The sequence below is a fragment of the Populus nigra genome, chromosome 7 (genome assembly GCF_951802175.1).
Source record: "Populus nigra chromosome 7, ddPopNigr1.1, whole genome shotgun sequence".
In the NCBI taxonomy this organism is placed as follows: Eukaryota; Viridiplantae; Streptophyta; class Magnoliopsida; order Malpighiales; family Salicaceae; genus Populus; species Populus nigra.
In genome coordinates this window covers 17,883,460-17,899,163 of record NC_084858.1, presented here as the reverse complement: position 1 = coordinate 17,899,163, position 15,704 = coordinate 17,883,460, and the positions used below count along the sequence as shown (strand labels likewise).

The 15,704-nt window shown below is 32.1% G+C and overlaps 1 protein-coding gene across 3 annotated transcripts; it reads left to right on the top strand.

Annotated features, from left to right (window-relative positions):
• The first annotated feature begins 10,327 nt into the window (after positions 1–10,327).
• Positions 10,328–14,963, top strand: LOC133699743 (shaggy-related protein kinase eta). 3 transcript variants are annotated; one of them, XM_062123166.1, is made up of 13 exons: positions 10,328–10,663; positions 11,208–11,300; positions 11,479–11,538; positions 11,625–11,897; positions 11,985–12,059; positions 12,133–12,189; positions 12,967–13,107; positions 13,205–13,255; positions 13,333–13,428; positions 13,633–13,716; positions 13,971–14,072; positions 14,286–14,385; positions 14,486–14,963. In XM_062123166.1, the coding sequence occupies exons 1-12, from the start codon at positions 10,649–10,651 to the stop codon at positions 14,379–14,381; spliced, it is 1,143 nt and encodes a 380-aa protein (XP_061979150.1). In that variant the 5' UTR covers positions 10,328–10,648; the 3' UTR covers positions 14,382–14,385; positions 14,486–14,963. The 3 variants fall into 3 exon arrangements, with proteins under 3 accessions (XP_061979150.1, XP_061979149.1, XP_061979148.1); XM_062123165.1 differs by having other exon boundaries at positions 14,286–14,393; XM_062123164.1 differs by having other exon boundaries at positions 14,286–14,963.
• Positions 14,964–15,704: the final 741 nt, after the last annotated feature.

Genomic DNA, 15,704 nt, shown 5'->3' with positions numbered 1-15,704 from the left:
TGTTGAGCTCTAAAAAAACAACATAAAATAACAGTTTTTTAATTCTCGTTCTTTTCAAGTGGCAAATCCATAACTCGATATTTGTCCCCCCCTCTCCCCCTTTTTTTTTCATTTGTTTAGGGAATACTGTCTGACTGGTGATGAACACTACTTTTCTTTCCATGGCTATAGGCCACTGTAGTTTTCATGATGAGTTATCTTTGCCCTGGACTCCAGTTTTGACCCTCTTCCGCAACTGCATTATTTTTCATGATCTTAGAAACTACAGAGAATCATCATAGGTAACAAAGAGAACATTCTATATAGCCAACTACGACTTTTTTCGCTGTACACAGCAACTATAGGTCTGTAAATTGACGCTGATGATCCAAACTTTTTGCGTTTAATTGGCCAGATTCCGGCAGGCTGATGGATAGAGTTTTATGCTCGACATAGTGAGGAAGAGTGACAATTTTGTTATTTTAACATAGCTACGAGGTGTTTTAATCATTAATTGAAGTAAAATGATAATTTTGTAAATAATTTTAATTTTTTTGGGTGAAAGTAAAAGTGTATGAAAAAATAACTAAACTATACAAAATGCTTGATGTAATTTTCTTTTTAAAAAATCTTTTTTATGAGAAGTATAAGATTCTTTTAGTAAATTCTACTATGCTTTTAAAATCGGGGCCATAATCCAAACCAAGAAAAAAAAAACTACACATTTTCCTTTCGGCCCAGTCAATGTGGAGCAAAGTTGAAAGCCTTGTCTTAGAGCAGGTCTACTTGGCCCAAGTAATTTATAGCATGTTTAATTCAAGAACTTAATCGTGTCATTTTATTTCAAATCAAGGGATAAACTAGTAAAACCAGATTAAATTATAAAAGCACCCCTCAAGAATATTCCTTTTTTTTTTTAATGTAAGGACAAAAATTTATGAACTATAAATACACTATAAAAACTTCATAAAAATAGTTCATAATCTTCAATTTTCTACTGTATTTATATTTTCATGACATATCTCTAAAAAATACTATTATATTCTCTGTCTAAAAATATATTTATTTACACATCAGAGAATCGTTACTTGTATTAAAAGAAATTTTTTTTTTACAGGTACTAGTCACAAGCAGTTTTGATCAATCAATAACTAAATATAAATTATCAACTATCTTGACTAGAAAGAATAAAAAAAATTATTAAAACCCAATTAATTAACTAATTTGTCCAACCTAAAAACCATATTTCCAGACTAATTAAATTTTTGAAACATCACATATTTCTTTAGCAATCCACTTCAGTTATGTCATCTTAATTTTCCATTTGATATTCAATTTTTAGACGAGATCTAAAACCAAGATTAGAAATTTGCAGATAACTTTGATTGCAACATATGATCCATGAAAAAGTAGAATTTAAAGAAAAAACTAGATAGGGTGGAAAAACAAGATTAAAACAATTAAAACAAGATAAACCTTAAATTAAGGAAAATACCTAAAATAAGAGACTTCCACTTAAATAATTCGCATAAGCCCAATGACAACCTTATTTCAATGCAAACTTTCCTTAGTGATTGCAATCATCAAAGGATCAAGATTGATGGATAAGTTGATATAAAAAGAAAAACATGCAATAACCGTACCCTACCTTGGATTTTTTTTTTCAAAAGTAGCACACTTCTAAAAAGAAAGTTTTTTTTTAACAAGATAGCATAAATTTTAAAAATATATATTTAAAAAATAATATAATTTTAATAATAAGATGATTGATAATAGTAATTTTAAGAAAGGAATGATTAGAAATAACAACTTTGATAAGCAAAAATAAAATCACAAATTAGCTCCAACTCCGACCTAAATAATACCTTAACCCCAAACTATAATTTTAAATCTCAAAAACAACTACTAAATGATAACATGAATCATAAAAACAAATACTAAACAATAACTCTACAAACAAATCCTAACTAAATATAATAAAATATCTTGGTTTTTTTGGCTTTTGTTTTTGTTTATTTAAGGTTTATCATCAATTTAATACTTAAAAATAGAATTTGATAAAAACTATGCATGAAATTGTAAAAAAAAAATAAGATAATAAAAAGTTAAAAAACCAAAAGATTTTAATTAGTGTTTGTTTTTAGATTTAGAATTATGATTTGAGAATAGAATATTGTTTAGAGTTTATGTTTGAGGTTAGAGTTAAGGTTAATTTGTGATTTGAATTTTTTTTTATCAAAATTATTATTCTTATTTGCTTATTTGATTAAATTATTATTTCTAATTTTATTTTTGTTAAAATTACTGTTTTTAATCGCGTTTTTATTAAAATTATTTTATTTTTCAAATATATTTTCTTCTTGCTAGAAAACTTTTGGCCAAAGGTGGTAGAAATGGAAATTACCCCTTATGTAGACAAGTGTCTGAATCTTGACGGTGATGGTAACCCACTGTACGAGCATCACAATGGAGGGCCTGACAGGAGAGCTTATCAAGTAATCAGAGGTTCAGTAAGACCTGTTACCACACTAGCCAGATTTGACTTTGACCCTGATGATAACAAAAGCCTGACCAAACACCGACGCAATAACCCACATGCCACGTAGCTCTGATTGCGGTCAAAACTGCAATAGTAAAAAAGAAGAGAAAAACACAAAACTAGGCTGGAGCTGGACCCTTTTCCATGTTTTTGGTTCCCTGTGGCAGCGGTGCACCGTTTTGTTGAATTTTATTTTATTTTTGTTTTAAATTAATTTTTTTTCTATCTTTAGACTGTTTTTGTTGATATCAAAGCCATGTTTTACCACGAATACAAACACGCCAAAAAGGTTTTCTTGCCAGACATCAGAAAAGAAAGTGACCGAAAGCTAGGGGTAAATCCGGCCACGAAATTCATTTTAGAGAAAATATGGTAAAAAAGCCTTTTCTTGCACACCTTTTTTTGGAGGGAGGGAGCTGTGAATATACATATATATATATATATATATATAATAATATTTTTTATTTTTAAAAAATTATTTTAGACATAAATATATAAAAATGATTTAAAAATATTAATTTAAAATAAAAAAAATATTTTTAAAATATAAAAACAGTTCAAATAAATAGGAGGAGAATGGAATTGAAGGGTTAAAAATTATTGTTTTGATAATTAAAAAAAATGAAGGATTATTTTGATAATAAGATGGGTTCAGCTTTTCTAAACAACCATGGTGTCTTTCCAATATGCCACAAATCTATGTGTAGTGCTACCAAATGCAAGTTCCAAAAGTTGCCTTCCCGAAGCTATAGTTAAAGTCGATGATCTAATACTATACAATATTTAAAATTAATTATACAGCTGATTATCATGAATTTACCATGGAGGAGCATTGCCCCTTCTTCGTCTTAACTCCACGCTGATTCTGGTTATTACAACAACATCAATGGTATGTAGTCATAGCCATGGTAATAGGGACAGCATTTGTTAATGTTCGTCAAATTAATAATGGTTGTGATAATGTTAGCAATAAGTTTATGGTCGGTGATAGCAATCATGATGGCCATAACAGTGTTTACTTAAGAGATTGAAATAGAAAAATCACTTTTTTTTGTATATATTAAATATTATTTTGTAATTCTAAGAAACATTTTACATGAAAAAAAAGTACAATAAACCCATAAATTTATCAATCCTTTATTGTTTTTAGGGCACGATAACAAAGCTTTCTAAACAAAAAATCACACCGTCAGCAACACCAGCACCAGCACCAGTACCAGCAACATCAATTTCCAGTTTCTCATAAATATATTTGAATATACAACATGATGATGTGAGAATGGCGAAATTTGAAGAAATGGGTTTGTGGGCATTGCCGACTGACGAATAATTGCTTGATCTTTCCATCATGCAAATGATATGTGCGGGAAATAATGTTGTCCACATGCATGAGATGGGAAAGCATTTGCTACATCAAAATGGTCAATTCTTCTAGCATGAAAACCTTGAATATATATATATTATCGTCGTCATCCCCTTCTCCTTCTCTCCTCATCTCAGCTAAAAAAAAAACAATTAAGTCCAAGATTGCAACTATATAGTAATCCTAAAATAGTGCTAAAGTGATGGGAAATTATATTAAATAAGAGGAAAGTTTAGTCATGGTCAACCTTCTTTGAATGTAGTGGAAGAATAGTATTACTTGCTTTACAAAAGGTTTGAGAGGGTTTTTTTATTATTATTTTACACTAATGATGAGTTCTTTGTTCACAATAATAATAAACAAAATGAAGTTTTTAGCTGAAAAGTTGGATTCATCTCCCAAGGAAAATAACATGGGAAAATCCAATGGGATTTTTTGTGAGAATATAATTGGTATAATATTAGTAGCTAGCAAGCTAGGTCCCATGGATTGAATGGATGATCAAGCCTCATCTCCATAAGAGGAAAGCTGGCATGTAGTTGCCGTTGGACCACCAAGCTGGTGCCCTCTACCGTTATGTGTCGCATTTTATCTTCATTTTAAGACAATTTTACCAGGAGTAGCTACAGTAAACAAGCAATTACAGCATAAAAAAGCAGTCTTAACACTTGATCAATTTCTTTTATGTTTACTTGAATTTTAGATTGCTAATTAACATGATATGAGAGGTTATCACGGTCTTGAAAAAACATTCATATCTAATTTGATGTTTAATTTGGCAAAATAGAATTTAATTTTATTATTTAATGGTAATTAAAACTTTAGGGATTAAATCAAATGCTAAAACAAAAAATCAGCCTTATTTTTTTTATTTTTTTAATTTTTTTGTACACGAGGCACATGTTTTTTTTTATCCCTTTTGTTTTAACATTTTTATTTTTAGTTTAAAATTTTATTTTTTTTCACACTTCAGTTCTTGAGTTTAAGAAAGAAAAGAGAAAGTTATTGATTGACCATAATCTAACAACAAAAAAGTTGATCTTGGTGTGAATAAATTTTTTTTGATGAGATGAGTTCTATTTAGGTAATTTTGAGTCTTTATCTTGCTAAAAAAAGTAATTTGGGGTTGATAAAATAATAATTTGATTTTATGTTTTTGAATCAATTTAAAGGTGATTTAAGTTAAGAGATCGGTTTATTGAAGCACCAAGAGTATTCATTAGGTATTTTTTTTATCAAAATATGTTGAAAATAGTTTATTAGGTCCGAAAAAACTCAACCTGATTTTTCAACCACCTTTCTAATAGTTGAAATCTGGTTAAGTAGATGACACATTATTTGCAATAGTAGGCATAACATTATTTGCCATCTTTTTTGAAGAAAAAAATAGATGGACAACGCGTCAGCCATTTATTTTAAGGAAAAAAAGGAGATCAAGCACGCAAGCCTAACCTTTTTTTAATTGCGCCACCTGAAGCCATGCACTTGGCCTCTTTTTAACTTGCCTTTTTTTTTCTTTTAATTTTAATTGTAATTCATTAAAAAGTTATTTTGTATATTATTTTGTTAAATACTTTTCAAATTTTACTTTATGTTTTAATAAAATAGTAATCTTCTTTTCATTACATTAGCAAGTATTCTTTTTATATAACCCTTCATAATACTATTTTTAAAAACTTATTTACTAGCTTTCCTATACATGTCTATTTTTATTATTGTTTGATCAAATAAAAAATAGATTCTAAAAAACAAAGTTATTGGACCCAACTAGATCTATGACCTGGGTGCAGGTTTGATCGGTTAGCCTTGATAGGCTCAGGTTAATCAAATACGTTGTCATCTCAATCTATATAAGGGTTATAATAACATGGTCTTGAAATTTTTTTCTGAAGTCAAATTGGGTTATGATCGGGTGGCACTTAGACCCTTTAGGTCAATTAGGTCGCATCTAGTTAGCTCTTACCTGTTTTGACTTGAAAACACAATTAGGCAAGGGATCGAGTCATGAGGTCTCCAAGTTGACCTCAAAGCTAAGCTATATTTGGTAACACTACCAAAAAAGTTTCCACAACAACAAGCGGGAATTCATCCTTTAATTGAGTGAAACTCACTTATAATCTCATGAATATTACACCCTTTCCTATCTTTGCAAATAGATGTTGAATCAATATTGTTTATGTTATCAATTAATTGATCCCAACATGATAGTAGTTGTAACCCAATTCTAGAATTCTTTTTTTTCCCCCCTAGCTTGAACCTTATAACGTTATCTTTCTTTCCTTTTGTCACTACTGCGTGTGTTGCTACTAGTGGACATATTAACCCCTCTAACCATGTTCCAAACATCGTCGGTAAAATTTGAAATTTCATCCTCATCCGAATCATCGTTTCCTTTTTCTAAATCATGCTGATCAACATTGACATTTTGATTACCATCAACACCAACACTATCATCACACATGACTCTGGACCATGGTGCCAATGCATAATCTCCAATAGCAACAATGTTTAGGAATATTCTATCAAACTTCATACGTAAGGACGGTTCAATACCAGCTTGCCTAAACTTTTTTGCTCCTTTTATTTCCTACACAAAACAAATAAAATTATTTCATGCAACTTTAAATAATTTATTAATATTGAACTAAGATTTAAACAAATTAAAGATTAAGGATCATGACAAATAACATGAATCTTTACTTTCCACCACTCATCACTAGCAGAAATTGTTTCTAATTCATTACTCCAGTCCACACCAATTTCAAAAATGATCTTCGTTTATATCCTCTAATCCTTTTTGCAGCCATCCCATTTATTCTTCAGTTGTGCCTTAGTGAATATATGACCAGTTTGTTCTTTGAAGGATGTTAATAAATATTTCCAACCAGTTTTGTCAAAATGAGTATTTTATCTCATTCTCATGTCAATAGCCTTGATGCAAAGGTCACAAAAGGCATGTAATATTTTTTTAGTCTAGGCAGCTTTATTTACAGTTTGAGGACCTTTCATTCCTAGTTGGATAACATATTTGAAAGCAAACATAATGAATTATAACATGCTTAGAATTTGACTAATATTTGATGCAAGTATATTTAACATACAAGTACTCAAACCATAGTTTTGAAACTCGGCCCCGCTCGGCGGGTCGACCCTGCCGACCCGGGGCTGGAACGGGGCTGGGTTGAAGAAAAAATAGGAAAAGTCGTGACCCGGTGTGACTCGGTAGGTTGACCTAGAAAAATACGGTCAAAAATCCGATTGCAACCCGTTGACTTTTGTTTTTTATTTTTTTTACTAAAACGACATCATTTTGATTTTTTTAAAAAATAGAGATTGACCCGGGTGACCCGGTCAAAACCCGGAACCCGAGCATTGGACCAGGCCGGGTTGAAAAACTTTGACTCAAACAATCAATGAAGTAGAGAAAATAGAAATGAAAAGGAAAAGGACTTCAAGTCCCAAAAACAAACTTAGACCATCAAATACATATGTGGTAATTAGATCAAACATGTAATGCAATATATAATGGCATCAGCTAAAATTAATTAACATCCTATGAAAAGTTAATGGCTAGAAGAAGCCACGGTTGCATGGAGAATGTGAGGGTGAAAACTTAAAAAAAAATATACAATTGCAATGTAACAGGTCATTGGATAAAACAATTTGGTCAGTATACAATGATTAACCAAATAAGAGAACTTTATGGAGTACACATTTCGTACATATTTCTGTATATTAATTTGGTCAGTATACAGACTTAAAAAAATAATTTCTTCTTGTATATTAATTTCTACCAATTCACATTCACAAAATCATAATTGAGTATTTATTTGTCTAAGTAAAATTTACTCAAATAGTTATTTATTTGTTTTTCTAATTACATAACAGGTATGTTGTCTAACATGAACTTATTTTCCAGTCTCTTTGATTATCCCATTTACATATATTAAAAGATCATCTCTCTCTCTCTCTCTCTATCTCTCTCTCTCTCTCTCTCTTTGCATAATCCCTCTCAATTTTTCTTATATCAACAAAAGATTTAATTAAAATCCTTTAAAATAGAGTACATGATGAAATAAAAAAAAGTCCAACAAAACATCCTGTAAATAAGAATAATCAACAAAGTTTGTAGTATTATAGACTCATAAATGCAGATGACCTAGAAATATGAATGTTTAATTAACCTACTTCACAACACCTAGTTTTTTTTGTCATGTTGGCAACAAACCTAGTAATGCAGATGGTTAATTAACCTACCCCACAACACCATATATTCACAATATTGTAAACAAGAACAATACACAACACCCAAACTTTAATTCATGTATTATTAAAACATGTAATTAGTTAAACATTTGTAAATAATAAACATATAATCACTTTTACAACACCTTCTCTTTTTGTTCCCATACAAGTTTTCAGGATCTCCTTGTTCTTATTCCTTCAAACTAACACATATATGCAAATAAATTCATCAACAATAAATACAAAATTATGATAAATAATAAAAAATGGACTTCATCTCTTTTTTTTTTCTGCAATGACAAAACAAAGAGATGGCAGATCATGTATTCATTTTGAAGAAGACAGGTACATAAGACAAAAAAAACCCGGTCATGGTGAAAGCAACAAAAAATGAAAAAAATTACCTTTTTAAACATATCTACAACATCATTACATTGCAGAAGCGTATCGGGTAGAAAAAAGAAAGGAAAATTATTTTTGACAACAAATAAGAGAATATAGTAAGAGAGGACAAAGATCTCAAATTTTTTGTGAGAAAGATTAGGAATTTGACCAGTCAAGAAAAGATTGCAAGGTATTTTTGCTTTGATTTTTTAGATGAAATGTTGAGGTTTTGGGAAGTTTGATATTCCAACGACTCTTTTTTTCTCTTCAGGATATGTGTTTTGTCGGTGAATCTTGAAAAATAAGGTGAGCTACTGTTCGCAAAGCCCAACTATCTTGCTTTTATTCAACCTCGGGTCCAGCCTCAATTCTTGATGAGTCCCACCAAAATAAAACCTGATTTTAACCCAACCAAACACATATTCCTACGGCTCATTTTAAACCTCACACACAGCCACCCTATATAACAACACCTAATTGAAGCCATCGAGTCATCTCAAGAAAATGTTTTGTGCTTTTTAAGAGGAAAAATTGTAGGGTTTTTATTTTTTTTTAGGATGCTCAACATGGTTTCCTTTTTGACAAAACACTAATGTCAATAGCTTAAGATACTCGTTTTTGCAGTTTAATCATGTTTTTAAGAATTTTTATATTATATTTTATTGTATTTTAAGTGTTTTGATGTGCTGATATAAATATTGTTTAATATATTTTTAAGTGAAAAATACTTTAAAAAATAATTTTTATCACAATTACAAACAAGATTGCAATGATAAAGATTGTCAATGGATTTCTTATTTCCAAATTCAACTATCAAATCATTACTCAAAATGCTTGCATAACAAATATATTTTTCAACCAGTCTTAAAAAACAATTATGAAGTCATTAAATATACAATAAACTAATTTTCAACATATAAGTTGATTCACAATATGCACTTTAAAAAATAAATTAAAAATACAGCTTCTTGTAAATTAGATATATATGTAAAGATTTGCTTCATGTTTTACTTTATTATTTGTCTTAACATCAAGACATTATCAAACTAATTAAGTTTTAGAAAAATTATCCTCGCATAAAATTGGTCCCCTCATTGTAGAAGGTTGTTCATTCCAATCTCTGATTGAATTGATGAAGGGAGAAACTAATCTAATCTTTTATCATTTGAAAAATTAATAGGATATAATTTTAGAATGTATTTGAAAATATGTTAGCGGTTGTTTTTTAAAGTATTTTTCACTAAAAAAATATATCAAAAAAATATTTTTTTATTTTTTAAAAATTATTTTTAATATTAACACATCAAAATAATTTAAAAATATAAAAAAATTAATTTTAAATAATTGTTTTTAAAATTTTATCCCATTTATATTTGAAATGTAATATTAAACTGGAATTTAAAAACAGTTTAAATTAATTTTTTCTAATAGCGAGTAATCTCAAATTAGTAAAAAAGTTAATAAACATAAATTGAAATATTCATTTATAAACTCAATATATATTAATACTAAACAAATAAAAGTTGAATCTCACAGGCGTAAAAGCACAAGTAAAATTTGATCTGATAGGAATATTTCCTTTTCAACGGGCAGAAGAGAAGAAACAGAGAGACTGCTCTCTTTTCTTTTTAGGATTTAACGGTAACGGGAAGGCAGAAACAGGGGGCGGACACTGAGGTCCAAGCAGCCGTCCAATAATTGTGACGTTGTCAACAAAACAAGGTTCAAATCCCATTATCGTAATTCTCTCGAAACCAGAGGTTAAAAGAAAAGCGAAGAGAACGGAAAGTAGATAGATAGACAGAGGGAGAGAGAGAGAGAGGGACACCAAAACAAAAGAAAAAAGAAAAGAAAAGAATTGACAAAAAGAAAAAGAAAGAGGGAGAGAGGAAGAGAGAGAGAGAGGGGCTGGAATCACATGGGCTTGTTGTTGTTGTAATTGTTGTTGATGTTGTCTTTCTCTCTCTCTGTCTAATTTGACACCCCCTCTCTCATCCTCTGTGTTTTGTTTTGTTGGGTCGTCTTCTTCTTCTTTTTTTGGCCATCTCTATTATTGCCTTAACATGATCTCTCTTTACTAATTTCTGAAGCAAATACAAACTTAATCAGCATCAGCTTTCTTTCCTTTTCTCTTACACATGGCTGAAGATAAGGTAATTTCTCTCCTTTTCTTACTTTTTTAAATTTATGTTGAAATCCTTGCATTTTCCTCGGGAAAATCAGACATGAGAGAGTTGGCTTTGTCTTATGTTTTTGTTTTTCTAATTTTGGGTCTTAGAAGGTAAGAAGTAACTAATTGCAAGAAGATTAGATGCTTTTTTTTTTTTATAAAAAATGTTTACAATTTTTTTTTTTATTCTCAGCATCCAAGCAAATCTTCTTTTGCATTAGGGTGTATTTTTAAGATCTGGGCTTTCTTTATTTCCCTGCATTTTTATAGCTTTAAAGCCTTTTTTTTTTTGGAAAATAGCTTTTAGCTTCTTTGATTGGTAGAAATAGTTCTGCTAGAATAGATCTAGGTGGTGAGTTCATACCATAAAATTTGTAATTTTGATTTATTTTCCTTCATCATCATGATCTAAGATCTCTCTCTCTCTCTCTCTTTTTCCTCTAGCTAACCAATTTTTTTTTCTTTTATAAAGCGTGATTACAGTTATTATATAGATCTAAGATCACTGATGTCCGTGTGTTTCGTAGGAAATGACCACCCGTGTTGCTGATGGGAATGATCCGGTCACCGGGCATATAATTTCGACTACAATTGGGGGTAAAAATGGAGAGCCCAAGCAGGTAACTATTTTTTTTGTTGAATACCTTTTTGTTTCTGTTTCTGTTTTGTCAAGGATTCTCTCTTTTTCTGTAGTTATCATAGGGTGTTGAGAATCAATATATGATTTTCAAGCAAATTTTTGGAGATTTAGTTTGCTGATGGTCAGATTAATTTCGTTGATGTTTTGGTTTCTTGTAGACCATCAGTTACATGGCAGAGCGAGTTGTGGGAACAGGGTCATTTGGTGTAGTCTTCCAGGTATGCAAATTGTGTTCTCTGTTGAAGGAATTGACGATTAAGAAAGAGTTGTGTGAACAGGGTCATTTGATCTCTCTTTTTTGTAGGCAAAATGTTTGGAAACCGGGGAGACTGTAGCGATAAAGAAGGTTTTGCAGGACAGAAGATATAAGAATCGAGAATTGCAGCTAATGCGAGTGATGGATCATCCCAATGTCATTTCTCTGAAGCACTGTTTCTTTTCCACGACAAATAACAATGAACTCTTTCTTAACTTGGTCATGGAGTATGTTCCTGAGAGCATGTATCGTGTTTTGAAGCATTACAGCAATGCAAAACAAACAATGCCGCTTATTTATGTGAAACTTTACATGTACCAGGTATTGCATGCCACGTGCATCTGAAGTTGATTTGTTGCCTTATTATAAGCCTTGTGGTATTAATTACAGGACTTTCTTGTTTTCCAGATTTTTAGGGGACTGGCTTATATCCATGCTGTTCCTGGAGTTTGCCATCGGGATTTAAAGCCACAAAATCTTTTGGTATGCTTCCTTACTATAAATGCATGTTTAAAGATGGTAGCTGTTATCTGAAGGCATTCTTGGCTGTCTGCAGGTTGATCCACTTACTCACCAGGTTAAGCTTTGCGATTTTGGAAGTGCAAAAGTGCTGGTATGCTGACTCTAGTTTGCGATTCCTCATATTTGCTTTGTGTGACTACACTTAAGTTGCAAGATAGTTTGTAGTCTGTCTTTGGGATATTGTCCTGGTTCTTAACCAAGAGGGATATCATTGCAATTAATTCAAGTGCCTTCTGTTTCCATGAAATGTAGACAACTTTGAAAATGAATGTTTCCCGCAACATTGATGTAATGCTTTATGCATCCTTGTTTGATTAGTTTTTTTTGGTAATCAGTGTATAATATCATACAGTTGATGTGATCAAGTGTCAGATTTTCAATGTATTCTTATCATATTGTTCCTTTCAATTTTAGGGCTACCAATTTTCAATAATCCAGTATATCCGTATGCAAGTAATAGTTGTTGCAGATGAGTGTCTTGAGTATTCAGAGTATGATGTCAAGGTGGTCTTAGTATTGCTGTGCAAATCCTAATTCTAAATGTCTTCATATCTCCATCTCTCAGAATTTGAAACCTGTAAATTGTTTTATCAAATGAAAAAATTTATCATGTGACTTGCATCTCTTTCATGGCCAGGTTGAGGAACTTGTTTGGTTTGGTTGACCAAATTTAAGCTCCACTTTATCTGCTCATCTAGTTCTGCAAGTACTGGTTATAGATGCTAATAATAATTGAGTGACTACTAAAGTTGAAGCCCTTGTTTACTTGAAAGCTTTCAGTGCCAGTGTGATATGATCTGATTTTATTGCTTCTCATTCTTTCTATACAATTTTCCATACATTGAAAATCAAGGTTCCCTGTGAATAGGTCAAAGGTGAAGCTAACATATCATACATATGTTCCCGATTCTACCGGGCTCCAGAACTTATATTCGGTGCCACAGAATATACAACATCAATCGACATATGGTCTGCTGGTTGTGTCCTTGCCGAGCTGCTCCTTGGCCAGGTTAGCAGTTCTTTTTATTGCATTTTAAGACTGCTCTTTTGACAGTATTCCAAATGGTAATTTGTAGTTGACTGCTGGCCATTTGAATATTTTACAGCCACTATTTCCAGGAGAAAATGCAGTGGACCAGCTTGTAGATATTATTAAGGTACGTGTTGCGTATTGATGCTTTTAATAATGCAATTCACATGACCATGAACAAACATCTTACACACTGTTTTACAGGTTCTTGGCACTCCAACAAGAGAAGAAATTCGATGTATGAACCCAAATTATACTGATTTTAGGTTTCCACAGATAAAGGCACACCCATGGCACAAGGTATGCTTTTAGTTCCTTTTCATGAATGATTTTGAGGTGTCTTTCTTTTTCCTGCAGCTAAAATATTATGAATTATTATATCTTGTTGTTTGTGCATGTTGAGATCCACAAGGAAACAATTGTTGATCATTCAAGTACCATAATCTTATGTCTTGGTACAATTTGATTTATATTAGAGTTTCATTTAGTTGTTCATCTATTTAGGTTTTCCACAAGAGGATGCCTCCAGAGGCAATTGATCTTGCATCGCGGCTGCTGCAATACTCACCAAGTCTTCGCTGCACAGCGGTGAGTGCAAGTTCTTATTCTTTTTTCTGTCTTTATGTAGTTTCAACCTTGCTCTCTCCCTTGTGTGTTGATGTGCAAGATTCATGTCAAGTGGCAACTCCATGACCTTGTTGTTACTTTCTTTTTATTCAACTGCAGTAAATGGCATCATTATTTATTTTTTGAAGAAAAACGAATCTTGATGTTACTTTCTTTTTTGCTACTTGAGATGCATGTTTGCCCATTGAAACTGACAATTTACTTTTTTATCACAGTTGGAAGCATGCGCACACCCTTTCTTTGATGAACTCCGAGAACCCAATGCTCGCCTGCCAAATGGCCGCCCTTTACCATCTCTCTTCAACTTTAAACAGGAAGTATGTCAACTTTCTGATTCTGATTGTTTTTACATCTGACCTTTTAGAAAAACAAAATGCAAGCATTCAAACATAAGATGGACTATGTTTTTAGTTGGGCAATTTCTTTGTTGCTCTTGTTATTTTTTTGCAATTTTGTTATCCAATTATTTGGTATGCAACTGGCCAAGGTAATTCTATTTGTTCACTGTGTTATTGTTTGTTTCTTTACAGTTAAATGGGGCTTCTCCTGAGCTTGTTAATAAGTTGATACCGGATCATGTGAAACGACAAATGGGTCTAAATTTTATGCACCTGGCTGGGACATAAGCAAGTTAAGTGGTATGGGATTGATATCTAGCAGTTATTTCTGTGATACACCTGGCAGTTATTTCATGGTGAGGTCTGACCGGCAACAATTCTCTCTCTACCAGGATACATATGGATCAGGCGGCTGGATAGCTGTGCTTTCTTCATGTTTTCTTCTCCCACGTTTTTCTCCCAAATCCCATCCCCCTTTTGTCAAAACCCTTTTTGTTTATGTACATGTTTGATAGTAAGATAGCCTGAGGTGCACTTATCAGATAGCTGCTAGCAAGAGGTAAAAGGTGGAGAAGTGTTCATCCATGTAGCTAGGAAGAAGGCCCCTAATATAACGGCCCAAAGAAAAGGGGTGGGCCCTGGTGTTGGATGTGGGGGGTTTGTTTTTACTTGCCCGTGTTGTTTCCTACTAGTTTTTGTTGATTTGTGGTGGCTGACTTGAATTAATTGCAGACAATTGTCATCACTCGCTTTATGTGCAAAAGTAATGCTATTGCGTTCTCTTGTAGTAAACGTACTTGTTCCTTGTATTTCGACTTCAGTTACTGGGTTTTCGTTCACCATCTGTTTAATATTTGCTATGTTTGTGTACTTCAAATGTCTCTCTTTGTTTGAGCCCAAGTTTAGTTTATTAGTGTTGCAAATGTAATCCTCAGCATGTTCTAGCTTTTGATGTCCCAGCTGCAAGAACCTGAGATGCACAGGAAAATTATGGGTTTGATAATATGTGAAGATTGCTTAAGATAGTTTAGACTTGGAGAGGTGAGTTACTGGTCATCAACCACCAAATAATGGCTGTAGCCCTGTAGCCGATAGCAGTTCCAAATCTTGCACAAGCATTTAAGTGCCTGTATGGTTTATAAGTAACTTCACTGGTCTCTCCCTGTCCTCTGATGATGATTCCATGGAGTTCAACGGTGTCTCCCTTTCTGATAAAGTGTGTTGTCAGCTGAAGACGCAGGATTGTGTTCATGGTAAAAATATCCGGGCAATGTGGTAGAGATGGGATTATGGAACTTGGGATTCTCTCTCGGTGCAAAAATATTTTTAATTAAAAATATAAAATATATACAAATAATTTTTTCTTAAATTTTTTATTTTTATATCAGAATATAAAAAACATTGAACCACACAAAATTGTTTCAAGCTCATCTTTGCTACAAATACGGCATTCAAACTTGCCGCCGACACAACTCCAAGTACATGTTTTTTCGCGCTAGGAGGGTTTGCTCCGAGATCATAAACTCAAAAAGAATTTGAAGTAGCTTAATCTGAGCCGTTGATTCAATTTAAAGGGTCAAAGTAAATGTCTACTACGGCCATGACTCAACT

What these genes read in the sequence shown, in the direction of transcription:
- LOC133699743 (XM_062123166.1), top strand. An exon ending in AGGCACACCCATGGCACAAG is followed by an intron (nt 13,429 to 13,632) that starts GTATGCTTTTAG and finishes TCATCTATTTAG; the next exon opens with GTTTTCCACAAGAGGATGCC. An exon ending in CAAGTCTTCGCTGCACAGCG is followed by an intron (nt 13,717 to 13,970) that starts GTGAGTGCAAGT and finishes TTTTTATCACAG; the next exon opens with TTGGAAGCATGCGCACACCC.